General features: G+C 45.8%; 1 protein-coding gene across 1 annotated transcript; it reads left to right on the plus strand.

Annotated features, from left to right (window-relative positions):
• Positions 1 to 3,047: 3,047 nt before the first annotated feature.
• On the plus strand, positions 3,048 to 11,194 carry LOC311215940 (solute carrier family 2, facilitated glucose transporter member 11-like; the record flags this gene model as incomplete). The annotated part of the gene is made up of 11 exons (XM_084297373.1): positions 3,048 to 3,143; positions 4,119 to 4,279; positions 4,795 to 4,919; positions 5,806 to 5,935; positions 6,847 to 6,995; positions 7,771 to 7,958; positions 8,755 to 8,865; positions 9,301 to 9,402; positions 9,725 to 9,800; positions 10,128 to 10,255; positions 10,988 to 11,194. The coding sequence occupies 11 exons, from the start codon at positions 3,048 to 3,050 to the stop codon at positions 11,192 to 11,194; spliced, it is 1,473 nt and encodes a 490-aa protein (XP_084153499.1).
• Between the last annotated feature and the right edge of the window lie 753 nt (positions 11,195 to 11,947).

Below are 11,947 nucleotides of genomic sequence, written 5' to 3' on the forward strand. Positions count from 1 at the left end.
AGATATATTTCTTAGACAAGAAGTCTGTGCAAGAGCTGTCTTTCATTGTCCACAGTTTACAACATAGGGAAAATAAATCTAAACTTTTGTTCACTTGTGTTTGGTGCTAGTAGTCAGTCACACACACACACGGGCAACAGCATGTCTCTGCTTTTGGGCAACAGTGAGATTTGGAAACAATCAGGAATTTGAGAAAGACAACCAAGAGTAAGACACCTGCAAGCTAGGAAATGCAGAGATACTTTTCATTTATGCAGTCTGGAGAGTGCAGGAAGGGGCAGATGGAAAGCGTAAAATTGTTGAAGCAAAAAGTGCTGGTAGCATCACAATGGTACCAAAATACTCTGACATTCCTTTGGTGAGGATCAGAGAATACAGGAGACAGGAGGGAAAACAAGGCAGTAGAGAAGACACAGGGTGGAAGCTGGGGATGGGCTGAAGAGACTGCCTGGGTGAGGGAGAGCCCAGCACAGACTGCCAGGAGGTGCAGGTCAGAGGAGAACTGGGCAAAACGGAGAAGTCCTGCGACATCCAAAGGTCCTCAGCTCAGCCACCTTTGTGGCTAATGCCCAAGTCAGCATTTTTCTGCTTTCCCCAGATCCCTGGAAGGACGGGCACCTTCTGCAGCTGGCCGTATGCCACACAGCTGGCGAGGAATGACACGCATTCAACACTTCCAGAGTTAGGGACCCCATCCTGCGAGTACACTTCAGGAAACACCAATTCCAACTCCTGGCGTTTCTTCTGACTATGGCCTGAAATCAGGTGTCCTCAGAGTGACTAAGCAAAGACAAACAGTGGTTACATTTTAATTGATCTGATCGGTTACATTTTAATTGAAACACTTAACAAGTTGGTTAATTGTTACTGAACACACCTTCATAAACTGAAAAAATGTATGTCAGTTGTTTAGGTCAATTTTCTTATGCGAAGCATCGGGCAGAAACGCATCTTCTAAAAACCTTTTAACAGAAACACGGAGACTGCTAGATAGAGGTGATTTAAGAATATGGATAAAAGTAAAGATGTCCTTTTTTAATTTTACAGTTAGGATGCAAAACTGACGTTCAACCTCCCTAGCATCTACCCTGCTATGGGGACACAGACTTGAACTTTAAGGCAGTGACCATTACCCTTGAAGAGTCGACTGACCCCACAACCCAAGTGTTGAGTGCTCAGGCTTAGTCAGGCTTAGTCATGTTTCGGAGACAGGCTTCAGAAGGCTTTACCGTGGTGAGGCTCAAAGTAACAGGACCTCCTCCTTCAGTGTGATGAGTGATTACCCAACCTATGTCTTGGGGAGGCCAGGCCAGTCTGCTCTGGTTTGTGCTGGTCCCTGGACTTTGCTTTCCATTAGTGCCTTCTCGTTGTCCTTTACTCATCTCCTGCAGCTCCGTGTCAGCTGTCGCTTCAGCTTCTCTTCCCAACTGACCTGGCGTGAATGCTCAACTCGCCGAGATGACCGGCAGTTTCATCAGTAACCAACACAATAATGACAAACCAATAGCAAGAACTTCATGACAAACCAAAGAGAGTGCAAACACTGAAAGAGAATGAAACAATGTGTTGAAATATTATCTCGGGCTCCTCTTTCTCTATATATAGACTGACTTTTTCCAAAGTACCTGAAGAAAGCGTCAGGAAAGACCTAGCCTGCAAGCTGAGATGACTACCTTTGCATGCAAGTTGGTATATGTTTCTCTTTTTTTCCCCCAAATAGAATATGTTTTTTTTTTTTTTCCCCCAAATAGATTTTTTTTTCAGTACAGATTTTTTTCCTTTCTGCTATTCTAAAAGACCAATTGCATAAATTAAGTACAGAAAGAAAAATAAATCTGAATCAAATATGGTTAAAATAATAGTACAAAGTCATAATTGAGAGATATCAAATATCTTGCAAGAAATTATTTTTAAAAATCAGAGGAAACTGGATTTGAGAGCAGTTTTGTATTTAATGCCTGATACATGATAGAGAAGATAAACCAAAGGAGTTCAGAGCAGAGCAACAAAACAAGGCTGCATGATTTGACAGATGGAAGAGGACCAGAGGACTGAAAAAGTCCTCCACAATAAATGAGTTATCAATAACTACGTATCTGAAAGATGCAAACACCAAAGGATGGAAATCAATCCTTTCTTGTCAAGGAGGTATAGGAAAAAAATACCCAGAAAAGATAAAACAACAATATTTTTAAAAAGCAATTTTAGGATGAGTATTAAATAACAATAATAATAATAAAGTCTTCCTGATTTTAAAATCTGTGAGACTGGAAAAGCCACCCAAGAGATGCAACACAAAACTCAAGCAATCAATCAAGCAATGGTGTTATGATACAGAATGAGGATAAGATGAAGAAATTTGCTGCAGGTGCAATACACGTTTTGTACATAGAATAGAGTTTACTGACTTTGTTGCTGATGATCTGTCTCATGCTGATGTGTGGCATCTTTAGGAGCATGGAGGATAGTAGGAGATGTCTAGTTGCAGAGACCACATGTCTCATTTCTTCCTAGTGCTCTGACACGCAGCAGATTGCCATCATTTGATTTATGAATGCACCAAATATCAGATTTATTCAGAACCGAGTCCTCTGAAGCCAACAGTTTTACAACATGGATAAATTTGGTGCCCATTGAAACAATGGCACTCATCTGATTAGAAATCAGCTTGTAAATGTTTAGCAGTTATTGCTCAGCATTGCCTTTGGATACGATTTGTTCTAGAGATAAAAGTGCAGCATCGTGCCATGATTGCTGGACACATCCCCGCTAGGACTCTCCGTAACAGAGCATGGGGAGTGGGAGGGACTAGCGATCCCATGCTAGTGCCGATTAAGTTGCCCAAAGCTGGAGCCAGGAGCACTGAAGTGTGAATCTGGGTGCTGGGAGTTCTCTCCTTTCCACAAATTTTCTACTGCCCTGTGCTCTTGCTGCTGTGGTCTTGCACTGCACTAGCTGTAAGGGTTCCCACAGGCAAAACGGGACAGCTGGGGCATGTCTGAATAGCTGCACTTGCTTTCTTTGCTGTTTCTTCTTCCAGCCAGAAAATGAGCTACAACCTCTTCCTCCTGGCTTTTGTCCTGGGCATTGGTGGAACTTTCCAATATGGGCTGCAAGTCTCCATCATCAATTCTCCTGCCGAGGTAAGCCCACCAGTTGAGCTCTCAGCATGGATTTCAGTGTCCTCATGTGCTCCTCTCTCTATTTCCAGTCACTAGTTTTTCCCTTCTGCTCTCAAAGCTAGACTTGTGGCTTCCTGGTTCTCAGAGCAGCTGCCATTGCTCCTGTGTTTCATTGCATTTAACTTCTGTCTGGTGTCACGAAACTGGGAAAGGGGAGGATGAGGAATATCTGTGAAGACAGCCATGTGTCCATTACCGAGTTGGATTGTTCACAGGACGTTCTGCTCTCTCCAGAGCTCAGGGACTGCCTTGCAGCAGGTCTCTGGCTATGCACACTACATCTATGTGAATGCATCTAAGGCGAAACAGGACAGGGAAGAACTGTAGCTCTGGAGCTGAGGTCAGCGCTGATACCGCAGCTGAAAAAGGGGAATTGGGTGAGGTGTTTGTCATCTTCAGTGGTGCTGAGGACACCGAGCTTGTAGTATCACCACATTGCGAAGCCTCATCCTGAATGAGGACACACTGAAGTTATCTAGAGCAGGTCAGAGAGACCCCAGAATAGTGCACATCAAGGAACAAATCCTGACCTCACTGAGGTCAACTGGAGTCAAACCTGAATTTCACCCAAGGCATCAGGCAGGGATGCAGAAGGTGGACGAGAGGAACAAATGGGAATGGAGGGAAAACCTGGGTAACAAAATGGTCAGGGTCTAGCACATAAACAGAAGCCCAGCTTGCCCTTCTCTTAGTGGCACCCACTACTGGTATTTAATATTGATAGTTACTGTGATTCATTGCACTGTGTTTTTAAACCACGGACTCCTGTAATGTTAGTGGCAAAATTCCCTTTCATTTCACTGGGGCTAAGATTGCAGCCAAGGTGTTGATAGAAATGTATCAAGCAAGACACGCAGGTAGGTAAGAGAAGCAAAAAAAGAGGTGCAATTATTAGGAAATACGTTGATTGAGTCCATTTCTGTTTTTCTTTTAAAGTACATCAAAAGTTTCATCCGTGAGGCCTGGCTGAAGAGATACAGATCTTCTCCCAGTGAAGAGATCATTACGTTGATGTGGTCCTTCGTTGTGTCCATTTACAGCATCGGTGGGCTCCTGGGGTCCTTGTCTGCCGGGTATTTGTCTGTTAGATTTGGAAGGTAGGAATAATGACTTTACTGGTCTTTCTGTTTACGCCAACACCTGCAAAAACAAGTGGTTGTCTCTTGGTAGAAACACTGCTTGTAAAGCAGCGCTGTGAGCAGCCCAGGGCCACTTCAGATCAGTTCAGTGAAGACAGAGAATGGCAAAAACTGCCAATGATCACGTAAATCATGCCATGGTCCTTGTAAATTCCAAAGCCAACCTAGTTCAGAGAAACCACTTGGAGAGTGGTTTCTCTGAACATACCTTTTAAACACAAATTTCCCAGACACCATCTCACAAAGGCTGTTCCTCAGCGTAGATGCGGGCTCCAGTAGAATACCTGCACGTGGTGCTGTAGGCATGAAAAGCTCCAGCTGGCTTTTCAGACTATGACAAAATTTTCTCCTTTCCCATTTGCTTCACGGCAGCTGATCTCAGTCTTTACCCATGATACAATATGTGACTTCTGTCCAGCCGTGAATGCCACATGGGCAGTATTCATGCTCATCCTAATTTAAATGAATTCCAGGAAGAAGGTCATGCTGCTCAACAACATCCCCGCTCTGCTGAGTGCAGCTCTGATGGGACTCAGCCGGCTGTCTGGATCCTTTGAGATGATCATCATTGGCAGATTATTAGCTGGAGTTTGTGGAGGTAAATCTGCATTCCTACATATGGGTTTTAATAGCTGGGAGAGCAGTGGCTGAAGGTCACAATGTTTTACCAGTCTGACTGTATGGATTACAGATTTTCACTAAACTCTGAAGAGTGCCTGATTACTGAATGAACTTTTTACTAAGAAAACACAAACATAATTAATCATGTGTGACAGCTCCATTTTTTTTTATTTTTATTTTTTATCTTCACATCCAATCCATATAAAAATACTACCAACTTGTGAAAAAGCCAAAGCGTGTGATATTTCAGGGAGCACGCTCACTCAACAGAAAGCTAACCTCTGTTTTTTCTCTTGCTGCTGTTGTGGCTGACACTGCCTTCCACGTTACAGACAAGGGAGTGGTTTTCAAGGCAGGCAATTCTAATTTCCAGATCCTGAGAAGGTTACACTCTGTCGGTGTTTTGATCCCTGAGCAGTTGGATAAAGAAAATACTAACCAGCAAATGAATAAATAAATGTGTTTTAGTGTGAATAATTCTTAATTAATTCACAGAGTAAATGGAATATATGGTGTGATTGTGTTAACTTTTGGCTTCAAGCACAAAATAAAGCACACGAGATCCTGAGTATATGCTGACATGTCTAACTGGGATTAAAGGGATAGATAACAATCCTGTGGCTGGAGGAGCCATGGCAAGGGAAGGCCAGCCTGGTGAAGAACTGACTTCCCAGGAGAACATACTTGCTTAGTGAAATACTTAGCAAAGATGCAATGCCAAGGTGTTGGGAACACATTTTGTGTGAGCCAGACTCATACTCAGCCCTGTAAAAAACATTTTAGAGCCTAATCCTTTGCCCTTCCAAAACACCAGACCGCCAGGAGTTTGTACTGCCCCGTCTGACAGTCATTTGTCGCTGCAGGTTTGGGTCTGAATATCCACATCATGTATGCTGGGGAATGTGCCCCACAGAAGCTGCGTGGGGTGATTGCCATAACAGCTTCCACTGCCATCGCCATCGGCAAGTTTATAGGATTTGCTCTGGGTCTCAGGTAAGGGGGTCAGAGAGCTGCTTAATTTCTTCTGTTTTTAAAATATGTGCATATGTCAATGCAAGCCTACAGAAAGGCAAATCAACAGCTTTTTTAGACATGTTTTCAGGGTACCCTAGGTAGCCAGACCAAATTGGCTCGGCACGAATTCCAGACTTAAGTAAATGGAAAACAGAAATCATACAAATATTTAATACTGAAGAATGATGTTGCTTCCTGGCAAACACAGATCAAAATACAGAAATGAAAACCTTTAACAGATGAGTTTTACGTCTTACTTTTTTTAGAAGGAACAGTGAGTGTCAGATGGACCAAAAACTTCCTGGAAACACACAAAAAGCAGCACACCCACTCAGCAGGCACTCAAGCAAAACCAGAAGGCTTTGGTGGATCCCTGCCCCTCAGCCCAGGCCCTGTCTGCCTGTCCTGTGCCAAAGGCAGTCTGTCCTGTCCCCGGGCACAGGTCGTTCTGCCCGTAGTGTACTCGGAGCTGCTTTTTTGGAAGGCCAGTCCCAGGCTGGGAACCCACAGATCCTGTCTGCATTGTAACTTGGGGGTAACTCTTTGCAGCAGAAGCAGAGGGATCAGCCACTGCAGGCTCTTTCTGGGTGCTCTGCCAGGCCAATGCTCCTCGCTGGGGGCTTGCAGGCTGCAGTTAGGGTGCTGCACTCCCTGCTGAGCAACAGGTGGCAACGCTGTGTAATGCCTGTGCTGCAGGCAGTGGCACTCTGCTCTCCCCTTCCTCCTCCTTTGAGATTTAATTTTTCTGGGCCGAGAAATCCTGGAGACCCCTCAGTGGCGACTGCCAGGACACACGCAGCAGGGCTGAGGGACCAGCCTGTGTCCCATGTGCTCACTTGGCCAGTGCACAGCGATGTTCAGCTCTTCTTGCTCTGCTGGTCTGGTTTCAGAGAAGTCCTCGGGGTGGATGCTCTCTGGCCAATTCTCATGGCAGCGAACGCGCTTCCTGCCCTCGTTCAGCTTCTCACCCTGCCCTTCTTCCCAGACTCGCCCCGCTACCTGCTCATCGACAAAAAGGACAAGGAGGGGTGCATCAAAGGTAAGGAAATGGGCCACAAAGCTTTCATTTTAGCAAAAAAAAAAAAAAAAGGAAAATATGGGAAAACCCCACAGACCCACAGACGCCTGGAAGAGATGTTCAGTTTGGAAAGAGACTCTTGGCTCTGAAACCACCTGCAGTTTTAACACAAGGCAGCCCCTTCTGTTTTGGAGTTAGAGCTGTCTTGGCACTAGTACTTGCCTTGTCCCCTGCCAGGATCCTCTGGGGGATGCGAGCACGCGGAGCTTGTGCCCTGAGCAGTCAGGGCACGGATGCAGCACACCCTGGCTCTGTGTAAGGGATGGATGCTCCCTACCAGCATGCCATTCCAGGTCTTCAGCAGGCCTAACAGCAGCCACTGACATGAACACAGAAACAGCCATTGTGGCTTTCTGGAGGATGAAAAGGCAGAACTCTGGCTTTAGACTTATTTTTTACCATAGGAACTGTTTTTCCTTGCTTTAGTGTATGCCTGAGAGCTGTATGTGTAGCGGGAGGGGAGTCAGGGAAGGATCAGTGAGAATTTAGGCTCGGTTTACAATGAAACCCTGTAAAGAGCTACTGGCCGATGGTGAGGTCGTGACTAAGATTTATGAGTAAATCCAGTTCACAGTGAGCTGGGTCAGCATCTAGGCTGAACCCAGACCTCTAGGAAGCTCACACAGTCAAAGAGCCTGAAGCTGAAATAAAACTGCAAGGCAGGACGTACTCCCTGAATCCAGGGCTGTGTTGGGGAGCGTGGACCAGGAGTCACCTTCTCTTCCCGTCCGTCCAGCTGTGAAGCAGCTCTGGGGAGACGGCGACCACATGGCCGAAATAGATGACATGACTGCAGAGCAAGAAGCCATCCGTGGGGAGAAGGCTAAGCATGTCTGCGATCTTTTTCGTGACAAAGCTGTCCGCTGGCAGCTCATCACTCTCTTCCTCGTCGCCGCATGCACGCAGTTAATTGGAGTCAATGTGGTACGTGTGCTACTTCTCTCTGCTTTTTAGTCTGCTTATGGTTCCTTGGCGAAAAGTAAGTTCTGCAATGAGTAGTAAAATGCTGATTGCAACAGGGGTTGTAAGGAGGAGAACTGTCAGTGTCTATTATAATCTATTCCCCTGGAAGCTTGGGAGCTGGGATAAGGCGAGACGTGTTTTAGCAAGTGTCATCTGAAGGCATCTCTCTTATGATAACACATTTCAAAAATCAGATTAATTTTGCAAATTCAGAAAACCATTTTCTACCCCTCTCTTGCAGCAGTAAATATATCAAGAAAAATCAGTATAAATTCATGGTGGAATTTCTTCTGCGTTAGGAGGACTTACATCTGGAAAAATAGTGACTATCAAAATCACTGCAGAGATTTAAAGATGCAATAGATAATTTAAACCATTTGCTTAGCAAGTACTGTCAGTATTTCTATGTGTTCCGTGTCCTGCACATGAGACACTACAACAGGATGTGTGCTCCATGTCCTGCATGAGACGCTAAAGGATGAAGAATTTTGTAACCTGTAACATAAAGCAAAGGCCAGTGCTAAAAGCAAGCAAAAAAAGAAAAAAAGACCGTGTGTTACTGAGTTAGAAACAGAGCTGCTAGCAAGAGTTGCTCTTCTGCACAAATGAGTCTCATGGAAACATTGAGGATTAGTTACTGAAATCAGGAAGATTTTCTTTTCCTAAGGCCTGATTAGTTATTATCTGTCAAAAAAGGCAAAGCTAGTGTAAACAGAACCACCTAGGAGCAGCCTTCACACGTTTCTGTACTTTCCAGGTTTACTTTTATGCATACAATGTCTTCCTACAAGTGGGAATCTCCCCTGCTCAAACCCGCTACGTCTCCCTGGGAGTTGGGGTCACCGAGATCCTCACCACGGTTCTGTGTGTAAGTGGATCCTCAGCTGAATTCATCCTGCTGTAGTGCCCGTTTCATTGCAATCTTTAGAAACTACTGCAAATTGATCGCCAGAAATGAAACTCATGCAACAACTCAGCAGGGGTACCTTGTACTGATCCTGCAAAACACCTCCCTTCTCAGCAGGACTCTCGGCTATAGATTTGTGGCAATGAACAGTGCAAACGTTTCCACGTTGCTGTCCTCCCAGCTGTCCTTTGCCTGCAGAGTGCTGCCCTGGTCCTGCCCTGCCCACGCAATGCTCCCTGCAGCCCTGCACCTCCCCAGCTTGCCCCAGCACCTGCCTCTGGTGGTGCTCAGCCCCTCCTGGAGGAGCCCAGCTCCCCAGAGCCTCCCAGACCTGGCTGCCGAGGGCTCCTCCTCGTGCCTGCCCCTGGAGCTGACCGCGTGTCCTCCTGGTTGCAGGGCTACCTCGTAGAGCGGGCGGGGAGGAAGACACTGCTGTGGAAAAGCTACACGGTGATGGCCCTGGCTCTAGGGCTTCTCACGGTCACGCTCACACTGCAGGTAAGCATCACATCTTCCATTTTATTCTATGGCAGACATCATCACTATTTCCCTTCCCCCAAATCATTTTGTAGCTGAAGCAGAATTATCCTGGGGCTAATCATCACACTGGCAGTTCCCAGCCACGTACACACAGATTCAAGGCAATAGCTTTATACAGCCCTGACCGCTGCCAAAATTATCTCCCTGTAAAGTGTGTGGGAGCTGAGGACACAGATGTTGGTGATACCAAACAGCAATGAAGATTGACCCTGTTTCTAAGGGAGCTGGATGAATAAAATTTTAATTTCAGGTTTAATTTGCTTTTTGTTTCCCATCACAGGATTCTTTCTCCTGGGTACCATACTGCTCTGTTGTACTCATCTTTATCTACATCATGAGCTTTGGCATTGGACCAGGTTGGTATTTCACATATTCCATATATCTCTGCCTTCCTCACGCAGCCTTTAGGAGAGGCAAGGCTGCTCCACAGGCAGCGTGAGTCCCTGCTCCTGATTCAGTGGGGGGAGATGTTCCAGGTCCTGGAGCACTCTGTAGTGTGGCAGGAGTTAAAATTTCATTTCCTATTGCTTTCCTGCATGCCTTTCTCCTGAAGGACCAAGCAGCACCTCAAACACTTCCAGGTCAGATAAAGCCATCGACTTCCATGGCGATATGCAGTATGAGTTACAGAAGCATCCTGCAAAATTTTTAATTTTCCCTTTTTTCTTCAATGTTTTTTTCAGCTGGAGTATTATGCCTCCTGCCCACAGAAATATTTATTCAGTCATACAGACCAGCTGCTTATGTTTTCAATGGTGCTTCAAACTGGATCCAACTCTTCTTCCTTGGGCTTGTGTTCCCTTTCATTGTGGTAAGCGAGGCAGGGTGTGTTAAAACTCTGGAGGAGGAGGTGCGGCCCTTCTTGAACCCAGAGCCTGCTTCTCCTTTTCATCATATCAATGAACAGAGGCCGCACTGACTGCAGTTCTGATGGTCTCTTGCTTTCTACCTAGATACGTACTGAAGTGTAGCAAACCCACAAAATGCTGCTAACTGTGCACCCAGGGAGTATCCCTGGCAAACATGGAAGGGTGACAGGCATCGACACCACCAGCAGTCATCTGAATGTCACGAGGGGCTCCCTGCTTTTCCCTCCTTGTCCTGTGTGTCCTTTGGGGTTGGTGCGGAAAAAGGCCGTGCCTGTATTTGTCCCAGAGGTCTCACCCAGCACTAGGAAGTCGCAGGGAAACAGAAGCCCCTAACCTCTGGGGACTGTGCAAGGAGGGACCGAGCTAACACACAACGGACCTTCCCCAGTCTAGCACTGACTGAGAAGGAGCAGAGAGGAACAGTAACTGGAATGTGGCTCAGCACCTCTCTGAATTGCCAAGCAATGGCATTCAATGCCTGCTGAGCGTACAGCTTCCCTCCCTAGGCAGGAAAGGAGAATTAGCTTGCCTTAACACTCAGTGCTGTTCCCACGGTGGCTGCAAGCAGGACTGACATCAAGTGTTTTAGTGAATACAAAACCAGAAACATATCATATGAGAAAGATATCTAGATCAATTTATATGAACTTATTTTCTCCTTTCTTTTCCCATAGGAAGGCCTTGGTAGTTTCTGTTTCATCATTTTCCTGGCATACTGCCTGTCCATGGCTATCTTTGTTTTCCTGGTGGTGCCAGAGACCAAAGGAAAGACGATGCTGCAGATCATGGAGGAGTTCAACCGCCTGAACCACCGTGGGAAGAAGGGGCAGCCGGCCCTACCGCAGAATAACTGCTCCCTGATGATTGTTACTAGACTTTAATAATGAACTCTCCGGTCCATATTTTGTTCAAGGACTATGTTGTTCATATTTTGAAATTACAACTTTTTTTGAGCTGCTTGAGACCATGTTTCTGTGACCTGCAGCATGGTCTTTATCCTTTTTTTTTTTTTTTTTCTTTTTGGAGGATATTCGTTGCTACATTTGAAGAAGAAAGGCATAAAGGGCATTAAATTCCTGGGGTAAAGGAGACACTGTGTTAGAGAAGCATCCAGACATAGGCTGCCATCTCCAGCCAAGGTTACTGTTTTGTGTGTTGTTTCTGAGATTCTTCTGTTGGGACGTACAGCGATGTACCCGTACTGAAAGAAAGAATGATGAAGAGAGCAGAGCTGCAGACAAGCACAAGTAGGCTAATCCACAGCGGGTCTGTTTGCCTCCATCAGCAATGGCAACGGAGCATCCAGTCTTCAGCCTGGAGTTACTGCGTGTCAGAGAGGAGGAGCACTGAGCTGCAATGGGATTCAGTTCCCAAGAGTTCCTGGCACTGATGAGACAAAGAATTGTGGTGCCTCTCCCAGAGAACTCAATCTCTGTGTGTCTGAGTATTTGCTAGCCTCTCCAGGACTCCAAGTACTCCACATTCCCATCACAAAATTTGGGAAAAGGGCCTCCATTTTTGTATTCTTTGCTATACAATGTGACACACCCTTGCTTATAGTGCTTTGCAGTTTACTGATAAGGAAATGAAAAAAGCAGTGACTTGGAAAACACATCTCACTGATGGTACCTGCA

The sequence above is a fragment of the Netta rufina genome, assembly GCF_964035555.1.
Source record: "Netta rufina genome assembly, chromosome: 17".
NCBI classification, from domain to species: domain Eukaryota; kingdom Metazoa; phylum Chordata; class Aves; order Anseriformes; family Anatidae; genus Netta; species Netta rufina.